The sequence below is a fragment of the Crinia signifera genome, chromosome 6 (assembly GCF_055691185.1).
Source record: "Crinia signifera chromosome 6, ASM5569118v1, whole genome shotgun sequence".
Classification (NCBI taxonomy): domain Eukaryota; kingdom Metazoa; phylum Chordata; class Amphibia; order Anura; family Myobatrachidae; genus Crinia; species Crinia signifera.
Window position 1 is genome coordinate 149,491,353 of NC_139222.1, and position 11,038 is coordinate 149,502,390.

Genomic DNA, 11,038 nt, shown 5'->3' on the forward strand with positions numbered 1-11,038 from the left:
TCCTCTGACACCAAGGATTCCCCGGAAACGTTGAATAGGGTGAGCGGCTGGCGCGGAGGTTAAACACAGAGGATCGATTGTTTTCAGCGATCCCCACCGTTTAACCCCCTCACCGGCCGCATTGAATACACCCCATTGTATGAGTAGGGCGCATCCTTATCTTGGTGAATGGGAAGGAGATTATGCTGCATGGGTGACAAACCAACCCTAGAGACATTCTTCTAGTACAACAGTTTAGTCATAAGGTGTGTACACACGACTAGATGTGGAATTCAATTATGGGCTTATAGAGCTCAGTTCCACATATTGCATGGAACTGCCATAGACCAAAGGAGTTTCTACATTGACAAAAGAGAGGGACTTCTATGTATATTTGGCACAAAGGGATGTCTAATTACCATTGATTGTGCCCCAACTAAGTGTATTGGTTGCTACCAGATATGCCCCAGCTCAGTATATATTATTATCACTCAGTGTATTTGTTTCCATCAGATATTCCAGCAAGCTTGGTATATTGGTTGCCACCAGTAATGGTACAACGCATAAATACACATGTGCTCCATATGGCATTGCATCAGAATTATTCATTGATCACATAGTGGAAATTGCATAGTTAAAAGCAAAGCTGTCTTACACTCGTATATTGTTCATTGGTTGCGTATGTGTAAGTACAGTAAATTATTGCATTAAAATCGATGTTTAAAATTGTATATACATTTTGGGGGTTATTCTGGTTCACTTACAAAGGCAAATTCTGTCTAAGGAAAATTATTCCTGAAGCTGACCCTGCACCAACCATGCTGTGCATAGCCTTTCCCCTCTGGACTGGGTAGGAGATTAATAATGACATCTTGTTCTTGTTGACTTTTATGTTTTTGGCTCCATGGTCATATATTTATGGAACTGCCCACAAGTGACTTTTCACTACGGCATATGGATAATGTTTTATTTTGTTGTGGTCAAGAAAAGAAAACCAAAATATTTTGATAGTACAAAATATACACTTACGCATGTGTCTTCTAAAGGTATTTAAACAACCCTGGCCTGCACTCATGCGCACAGTATATGGGAACCATGACAGGTTTCAGAGCACCTACTTCAAGAAGTTCCCTGGATATTATGTGACAGGAGATGGTAAGTTATAGTCTTTCAAGCATGAAAGAAAGCATGGTAAATTATAGCTGTGGTCTAGTTGTCCAATAGTCAAACCAGCAAATCAAGGGGTTAGAGGTCGAGGGAGACTACAAAGCTACTGCAGTTTATATTCATAGTGGCTGTGAACATTTCATTCAGTTTGGATAATAGCGGGGACATGGGGATCGACAGTTCTGAGCTATCAAAATTTTGTGGCTATGAGAATGTGTCCATCCTTAAGCAAGTCTTCATGATACAAATGATATAGAGGTAACACCAGGTCTGGCATGATTGGGGGATGTAAAATGAAAGATATCTATTGATATAATATAGTTAAATGTAAAAGGAAGCCTAGTTGCTCCAGCATAGATTTCATTGTGATGGACACATGTAATGAAGTACAATTGGTGTCCAATATATGTGGTGCAGTGATTTATAAAAGTGCTCAGAGTGGGAGATACATTTAGGTAATTAGAATCCTGTCCCAATCATCCTCCGAAATTATTTTAGTGGTCTACTTCCCACTTCAAAATATATATTTTCAGCTAGATGTACAGTAGTAGTAGTACTATTGGGTGGTTGGTTTATTTATGGTTATGTAAATCAGTGTGTTCTGGATGGTTCTTATTTTATATGTACTTAGCATCTGCTAAGCATTATTTTTCCAACTCACAGCCAAAATGTGCTTGAGGTGGCAAATTTGCAGCATGGTGGACATCTTGAAGAACCATGTGAACATACAAATCAAATCTGTTTATTGTGTAGTAGTTACATATCAGCTTCATGCTTCTCTAACTATTGTTATTTTAGGCTGTAAAAGAGACAAAGATGGCTACTACTGGATTACAGGGCGAATTGATGACATGCTTAATGTATCAGGTACGAAACCATTCTCCTGTTGAAAGCTTTAATTTACTACAATTTATGACTGCTGAGTCGTGTGATCGATCACTGTGCTCCTTATTACTGTTTGTTATTCCTCAATGACTCGACCCTCCATCATTCACCATCCAGGTCACTTGCTAAGCACAGCAGAGGTGGAATCTGCACTTGTTGAACACTCTTCTGTAGCAGAAGCTGCTGCGGTCAGCCATCCACACCCAGTAAAAGGGGAATGTCTGTATTGCTTTGTTACACTGCGGGATGGACACGAATTCACCAAAACACTAACCGATCAACTGAAGAAACTAGGTACCTCCAATTGGTTATGTTTTCTTTTTAGAACTATTGTGTAATTATTGGTATATTTTAGTGTAGTTTCCAGAAGTACAAGCAAATTATATGTAGATATAATATAATTGAAATATTACGTATTGTTGCATTTTGGGATGGTTAGGTGGGTACAGTCATATGGTCAACCACTATTGGTCGACAGTCAAAATGTCAAAGGGGTCAAAAGGTAGCCAGTCAAAAGGGCGACCGGGTTTAAAGGTCAACACACAATAGGTTGACAGGGTCTAAAGGTCGACATGGAAAAGGTAGACATGCAATTTTGTACAAAATTTTCAGCCGACATGTGCCGACAGACGGTATTTCATGCCCTACCATCCACTAGGGCGTGGAGGGAGAATAAAAGTGTGCCGAGCTCAGCGAGGCACCAAGCCCGAAGGATGGGGAATCATGCGAGGGGACGCAGTGCACTTAGACAGTGTCCATGTCGACATAGACACCCTAATAACAGTAAAAACTCATGTCGACATTTTTCCATGTCGACCTTTTGTCAGTTGACCTTTTATTTGTCGACCTTTAGACCCTGTCAACCTTGTGACTGTAGACCATTAGTGGTCGACCATATGACTGTCTATGATGAGTCTGTCTATGATTTATACCATAATCGGTTCGGTGTGGCAGAATTGTCTGCAGTATATTTTGATGTTTCTCTCTATTTCAACTCTGTGCAAACTAATTATTCAATCATATGTTAACAGTTAGAGAAAAAATTGGACCAATTGCCACTCCAGATTATATCCAGGATGCCCCTGGCTTGCCAAAGACACGCTCCGGTAAAAATTACTTATTTATTTATTACTACAAAACGTTGTATATAAAATACAGTCCTGTAATCCATCTGCTTATAGGCACATGAGGTCATGGTTAATTTCCCACCAAACTGTGTGGAGTGCCCGGAAGAAATTTACACAAGCATGGGGAGTATATACAAACTTCACACAGTTTGGTAGGAATATAATGCTAACCATTACCTAATCTGTACTGTCCAGTACAAAGCCTCAGTAGTTTATTTTCAAAGATTGGAGTCCTATTGAAGATGGGATGTTGCTATGGGCAACCAATAAGGTTTTATCTATTATCTTCTAGAAGGTGCTAAATAAATAAGTAGATTCTGAATGGTTGCTATAGGAAATATTCCATCTTCAGTAGAACTCCCATCTTAAGGTGCCATACACAGTGCGTTGTGGGCTTGTGAGGCGATACACGCTCCCGTGCACATCACATCGCAAAGTACAAAGAGTATGTGCAGCACATTCTTTTTAAACTAGATTGCATCACATCTGGTTCACAAAGCACACTGTTGTATCGAATAGCATGCGTTTTGAAGTAGATGCGATCTAGTTCAAAATACATGGAGCACGTTGCACTGTGTGTGGGCACCTTTAGTAAATTTACCCCTTAGTAAATGATACTGGAGCCAAAATTGCAGGTGAATTGCCTAGTATATTGGGGTCTAGACACACACAGTCTAGGCGGTAACTTTATTTCTTTTTTACTGAACTACTAAGAAACCCTCTTTATCTTCACAAAGACTTCATTCTACCCATAGCTCACATTAACCATTCCTCACCTTGCTATTGCCAAACCCACTGCTTATCTGAAGAGGTGATATGTTTCTTTGGATTATGGTTGGAAACCTGTATTAATACACTTATCTTTCTCTCACCATCTCTACAGGTAAAATCATGAGACGAGTATTAAGAAAAATTGCCAAAAATGATAGAGAACTAGGAGACATTTCAACGCTTGCAGACACAACAGTCATACATCAGCTATTTGCTAACCGGTGTCAGACCGGTCTCTAGGCATAAAACTGAAACCGCTGGTGTCTGACGAACAGGGATCTAATGTTCACTGTGAACGGGATAAAAGCACCGCCAGATTATGCAGCCATATAATCCTTTGCCGTTGACAAGAAGGGTTACTGTGTATATATATATTGTGTGGATTGTGTCTTTGTTGTTTGTTGTGACTTTTATGACTTTTATTACACTGGGTAAAAAAAATAATTGTTGTGGTTTCTGTAACCTATTGTAAAACATAAGAAATTGAGGTGCTGAACTGGTATAACTGGCAAACTACTTAATCAGGATAACTAGTCTGTCAGTAATGCACAGAAAAAAATGTAGACTTAAACAATATGAGCAAAAATCATGGAAATATGTTTACATTGTAATTTCAGCAGGTCCCAGTGCCCTCACAACTGATGATTCTGCTATATAGAAAATGTCTGTCTTTCCTTTAAAGCTTAGGGGGATATTCAATCACCGGCGAGCTTCTTGCCGGGCCCTATTCAATGCTGTTTTCCCCGACCGCATTGAGCAGGGTATCTCGGCAGAATGAGCCCGACATCACAAGCTGTCGGGCTAGTTCTGCCGAGAACGGCCAGGAAGTGACGAGCTGCCGGCTGCAGCTTGGCTCTTACTGGCCCCAACTCACGGCCACGCCCCCTCTTGCTCCCCGGCAGGTGGGACATTGAATCCAGCTTGCATGTTCTTGGTCGAGCTGACCGAGAACAGGACTGGGTCACGGCGGTCGAGCAAGCTCAACTGCCGTGACACTCACATTCAATACCCCCCAAATTCTTAGATCTAGTTCAAGTGTGTATTATGTTCTAAGTGCTTGTGTACTACTTGACAAATACAGAAAAATCATTGATCCCTTCTAGTGGGTACACACAGTTCAATCTGGCATTCAATTTCAAATATATAGTCTTGCTTGGCAAGACTATTTTTCTTTTCCATTTGCACTAAGCGTGAACCTGCATCGGGATCGAATCTGCATCGAATGTGTAAAAACCATTTGATTTTTTTTTTTTATTCAATTTTGCTTCTATATGCAAAATCGAATAGAAAAATATTGGAAATCTCACCGTGTGTACCCTGCATTAGGCAGCAGTCATTGTCCATTCAAACATAACTGTGGCTAGAACTTGAATCTGGTAAAGAATTATGCTTAAAACCTCTCTTGGTTTGTTTATCTTTATATATTTACCTTTATTTCAAGATGTTGAAATAAAAACAAAAGCACCACGATGTAACCCAGACATAGCACTCCAGCACATTTTTAGAGGAAACCTGGGAAGCTGGAAAGAATAACGTGACCTTAATTAGTATCTGTGGGAACAGTTATTCACACAGCAGGAACTTCATGACCAGTAATTCTTCAGGTTCCCAATGAAAACATAGGTTGCATTCTACTAAATAGTGGTTCATATATATTACTCCATGTTAGTAAGTAAGTTTAATTTATATAGCAAACTTTCTCCAACAGGACTCAAGGCGCTTGTACCATAGAACACTATGGACTTGATCTGGTTCAGCTGCTTATCAAGGCACACTTCTCTTCTCTGCTTTTGGGAAACAATGGGTCTAATTCAGACCTGATCACAAGACAAATGTGTTCTTAAAATGGGCAAAACCTTGTGCACTGTAGGTGGGGCAGATGTAACAGGTGCAGAGAGTTAGGCAGCATACACACAGGGTGACTGCTGCCTCGGTGCTGAGTGATGGCCTTAAGCACAATCGCTCAGCACATCGAGCGATCGTGCGGAGTGGAGCTTTGCCTATTGTTTATAGGCAAAGCTCCGTAATCTAGCAGGAAAGACAGTGCAAGCATGGTCCTTCCCTGCAGGCGATAGTGATACACGGGTATACACACGGAATGATCAGTGCTCCATTTCTTAACAATCTAGTCAGTGTTTTATAATTGCATGAATACCTGTCAATGATGCAAAAACACCAACATTTGAGGATCAGCTTTTTGGAGTAATTTATTAATACTACAAGAATGTAGACATATAAAACACTGCTTTCAGATGGTTCTGAACAGCAAATTGCGGCTTTGTATAAAATGACACCACAAATGTGTTTTATGAAACTCTTGTGGATGTGACCCTTTGTAATATAGTGACGGTTAAAATGCTATTAATGGGTGCAAGTTTGTCTAAGTAGATGGTTATTTATGTTTTGGGGACTGTTATAAATCATAATTTTTATTCTAACCAGTAAGTTCTTTCTAGAATTTTTCAATCTGAACATACAAATTGAAATATAAAAATGGGCATTTCCTTAGTATAAAAGGAGAGTATTTTATTGTAGCGAGTAGTTTTGGAGCCATATTATATGTTTGCATCAATGCTCTTATGCATGGTGAAATTGTGGGACGCTACATGCCATTTTATCCAGGTCTAGACTCCTGTACAATTTGTAGCAGTACAGTATGTACATCCATTGATATGTAATCATCGTTGCAAAGAGCATTATTCATTTTTTATTTAGTAATACATTTTTTAATGTTGAGCCTTTTATAGCAAAGTTATTTTTGTATGGTTGAGTGCAGTGGTTCCCAAACCTGGTCCTTAAGTACCCCCAACAGTACACATTTTCCAAGTCACCCGGCAGGTGGACAGGTGCACTCATTATTCAGGTGGAATTAATTATATCACTTGTGATTCTGTGTGGAGACCTGGAAAACGTACACTGTTGGGGGTACTTGAGGACCAGCATTGGGACCCACTGGTTTAGTGCATGTCTGGCCAGTCTGTGGTTCTATAGATGCTATTAAACTACACAACCCAGCATGCCCTGCCACAGTATTGTTATTAAGGAAGGCAAAACTGGTGGCAGGGCATGCTGGGACTTGTAGTTTTCGCAACATCTGGAGAGTCACAGGTTGACCAGTCCTAATCTAGTGGATGGAATTATGTTGATAGAAATAAGAGTTATACGTCCGAGGGCTGCATTATTTTAAAGGTAGTGATCATCCTGGGAACTACTGGAGGATGAGTTTGAAAATTGGTTGCCAAAAGCAGCCTGTATTGCCAGCGGCAGGTGCCTGTTGATGTCATAAGACAAGAGGAAGTTGTAATTAGAGGACTTGTGGCTTCTTGTTGGTCCTCACGGGTTCACCACTTGTAGGAGGAGTATCCAACTACTAAATATTAGCCAACTCATCCTGCACTTCACAGGGAACAGTATCAGGACAAACCCTATCAGCGTATCACTTCAACTGTTTAAGTATATGCCTTTTAAAAGAAATGTTTTCCTATGTGCAATTCCATTGTCACAATTAGTCATTTGATTTGTAACCAATTAAAATAGTAATATTTTAATAAAACAGAATAAAATGCATTAATTTGTATGACTATAGATATGTTAAGGACAGATTAAAGTGTCTGAATATTAATGCGATGGGCTTTCATGTAAAAAAAAATGTTTCGTTGTAGCTTAACCAGTTAATACTGAAACCAGGGATATCTAGTTCTGTGACCAGACCTGTAAGTGTTGTTATTTCTTTTTATGTTCGTTTTTCTCAGTGAATTTTATACTTTTTTGAGACCGCACACTAAGGAGTATTTGTAGGGTTATATAAACTAAAACTAGACCAAAATAATTAAATGTACATTTTTGCATTCTACTCATTTATCTGTAAAATTATCATTATTGCAATATTTCTAAACTTTCCTGACTTTGAAACATCAATAATACATAATCATCTAAATACAGTATTTCCAACATTGTATCCTTTCTATTCTGCACCTCTTTATAATGATGGAGACATATTGTCTGGCGCTGGCACTATACTCAGCACTGAAGAAGTTCATGTTTTTAAAAGGACAGACATAAACAACTTTACCTTGAACCTGTTTACCCGTAACAAGTTTAGTAACCTCTGGTTTAGAGTAGGTCAAAAACAAATCTTTCAGTAGCCCTGTACACACGCTTAGATTTGATGTTAGATTTGATTTTCTATTAGATCTGGCATTAGATCATCCCATTCGATTTGGCATTAGATCTGTACTTTTGCATTCGATTTCGATTTCACAATGTACTCATTCGATTTACTGGATCAAATTGGAGATTTCCTTGGCTGCACAGTAGATTTTTCTATTCGATTGAGAAAACTGTAGCGTGCAACGAATCAAATGCAGATCGAAAGTGTCCTAAAAACCATTCGATGTGGATTTGATTTTGCTTTTATAAGCAAAATCAAATTGAAAACAGGGAAAAATCTAAGCATGTGTACACAGCTAGTGACTGGACAAGTTAGATGGGTTTGGAAAATAAAATCATTGCTGCTCTAGAACTTAATTACTCCTTCTGAAATAAGGACTAGATATTTTGATCTAGGAGAAGCTGTGTTTCAAGGGAAACCGATTGTGTAAAAAATGTAAATAAAAAGCTACCGTCTCCGTGGTTGGAGCCGAGACAGATTTAGACCCCATGGGGCCCTAAACAATTAAAAAGTACCTTAGCGATTGCGTGTAGTTTACAGATAAGTGCTCAGTTATGTGAACATCAGAATTGCATACAAATCTGAATCAGGCACTAGGTCTTTTGGAACTAGGCTTAATAACTAGGTCACATTTAAAGTTAATTGACTGCCCACATTCAGTTAATGAAACCATTTTGTATGCCCACACATTTTTCATCCTAACAAAGAACATCATTAGAACTTGATCTGCTTGATGTCTGCAATGCACCTTTGGAAATATTTTAGATGGCCAGGATACTTTTATAGGGCCCCTGGGGACCTGCTTGGCCCTTGGTCGGTGCAAAGGTTGGCTTGTAGAAAATCCGCCTCTGGTCAAAATGCTTTCCAAACTAGTACAACAGACTGCTGCAGCCAGAGACATGAAGAACATGAATGTTGCTGCATGGAAATGGTGGTGGATACAGGAGTTATTTTTGTTTCCCTTGTGATACGCTGAATGAGCTCCGTATAAGACGCTGACAGACTTTGCCCATGCTAGCTCTGCCATACTAAAACTGTGGCAGGGCATGCTTGGATAAGTAGTTCTACAACAGCTGGAAGGACACTTTGCCCACCCCAATAGTGTGACTCAAAGTAATCTTTGGGTCACTCTAATCTTTAAGTGTACCAACACTTGAGTGTATATAATACAAGTAGTATTTAATCTAAAAATCTTGACACTTGGGGTGAAATGTAATAGGGTGAGAGATTAAGAAAGTGAGACATTTGGTAAGAAACCTCCAGTTTTTTTTTAAAGCGGCAATCATTTACACTGCAAAACCAGTTTGATTTTGCAGTGTGAAAGATTGCCGCTTTAATAAATCTCTCACTTTCTAAATCTCTCATCCTATTAAATTTCACCCTTGAGGTTTTTCAAATTAAGTTTTTTTTTTTTTTTACTAGTTGAGAACCTCAAAATATTTTAAAACAACATTTTAAGAATCATCTTTTTTTCTCCTGCCGATAGCACATTTACAGTATCAGAAATCAATATTTTACAACATAATAGTCAAACCACACCGTGAACTACCAAACCATTTTCACATTCATGCCAAATCTCAGTCATCTTCCTTAAATCCTAAACTGTTTAAGAGTCTTGAGAACCAGTTAGTTACCACAACTGTAAGTCTATTGTGTAGAATAGATGTTTGAGTCAGAAAGTATGTAAAGAGACCTGAAAACCAAAGTATTTTGCTTTAATGATATTGAAACTGGTTATTGCATAACACAGAGGTTCCCAATCTTTTTTGATCACGGCACCCTAGGAGTATCAGAATTTTTCCAGGGCACCCCTAGGCCCCCCCCGAAAATATATAAAATTAAGTAGATTGTGTTTATATGTGCTTCTTAAATTCTGTTATGTGACAAAGGGCAGGATTTGCAGGATCCTTGGTACACATATTTTAAAATTGGCAGACAACAGCACTGGTTTTGTCCATAAATTATTGATCATAAATAATTTGATTTAGTCCTGGACCACCAACCTGGGGCACCCCTGCAAGTGTCCCGAGGCACCCCTGGGAGCCACGGCACACAGTTTGGGAACCACTGGCATAACACATCCCTGTACATTTTGTGAGTAAGATGACTCTCTAAAGGTCTCCATACATGCTGTGATAGCAGTGTGCAATGCGATGCGCGCTCCCGTGGGCATCGCACAGTACAAAAAGTATGTGCTGCACATACTTTTTGTACTGCCTGCGCATCGCACGCAAATCGCATGCATTGCGATATGATGCACCCGATAACGCATCACAGCGTGAAAGGGGACCTTAAGTTCACTACTGCTGGCTTTCGTAATGAAACAAACAAATGAAACAGAAATTACTATCCACTCCAAGAGATACATTTACTCAATACCCATACACTGGACGGCTTTGAGCTTAAAGCAGATAAGTTTTGCTGATTGAGCTGCTCTCCCACGTCATCGCCGGCCGCTGCTGCTCATCTGCTGGTATTGCCAGCAGATGAATGATGGGGTGGACGGCTTTCCAGAGCTCCCTGCTATGGAAAGTTGTCCACCCTGGGAACAGCCGCTTTTCAGCCCAGCAATTTTCCCCATCATCACTCTGCATACACACGGGGCAAAAACTCCCAGTGTGTATGCACCTTAAGTGAGGCATATGGATCTTTCATCGTGTTCTTAACAGCTTTACAATCCAACAGGAATCCTCAGAAAATGCAGGCTTTAGAGCACAATAGAACATGGTCTCATTATGGATATTTTATAGTAAGATCTCATGAGCAGCACCCTCTCTCCTCATGTGCTCTCTCCTCTTAGTATATATATTCTATTTTTTCTCCTTACTCTGTTCAACGGCATCTAACCCTAGGGGTGAAATGGAATAGGATGAGAGAATCAGAAAGTGAGAGAAATGGTAAGAAATCTCCATATATATTTTTTTAAAGTGGCAATCAT

At 39.5% G+C, this 11,038-nt stretch overlaps 1 protein-coding gene across 2 annotated transcripts in view; it reads left to right on the forward strand.

Moving 5' to 3' along the window:
* The window catches only part of ACSS2 (acyl-CoA synthetase short chain family member 2), a 56,253-nt gene extending 48,747 nt beyond the window's left edge, over positions 1–7,506 (forward strand). For both annotated transcript variants that reach the window (XM_083147599.1, XM_083147600.1), the window contains 5 exons: positions 1,026–1,134; positions 1,945–2,013; positions 2,149–2,325; positions 3,063–3,137; positions 4,042–7,506. In XM_083147599.1, the coding sequence (XP_083003725.1) occupies positions 1,026–1,134; positions 1,945–2,013; positions 2,149–2,325; positions 3,063–3,137; positions 4,042–4,169 (558 nt within the window). In that variant the 3' untranslated portion in view covers positions 4,170–7,506. The remainder of the gene's footprint in view (positions 1–1,025; positions 1,135–1,944; positions 2,014–2,148; positions 2,326–3,062; positions 3,138–4,041) is intronic.
* Positions 7,507–11,038: the final 3,532 nt, after the last annotated feature.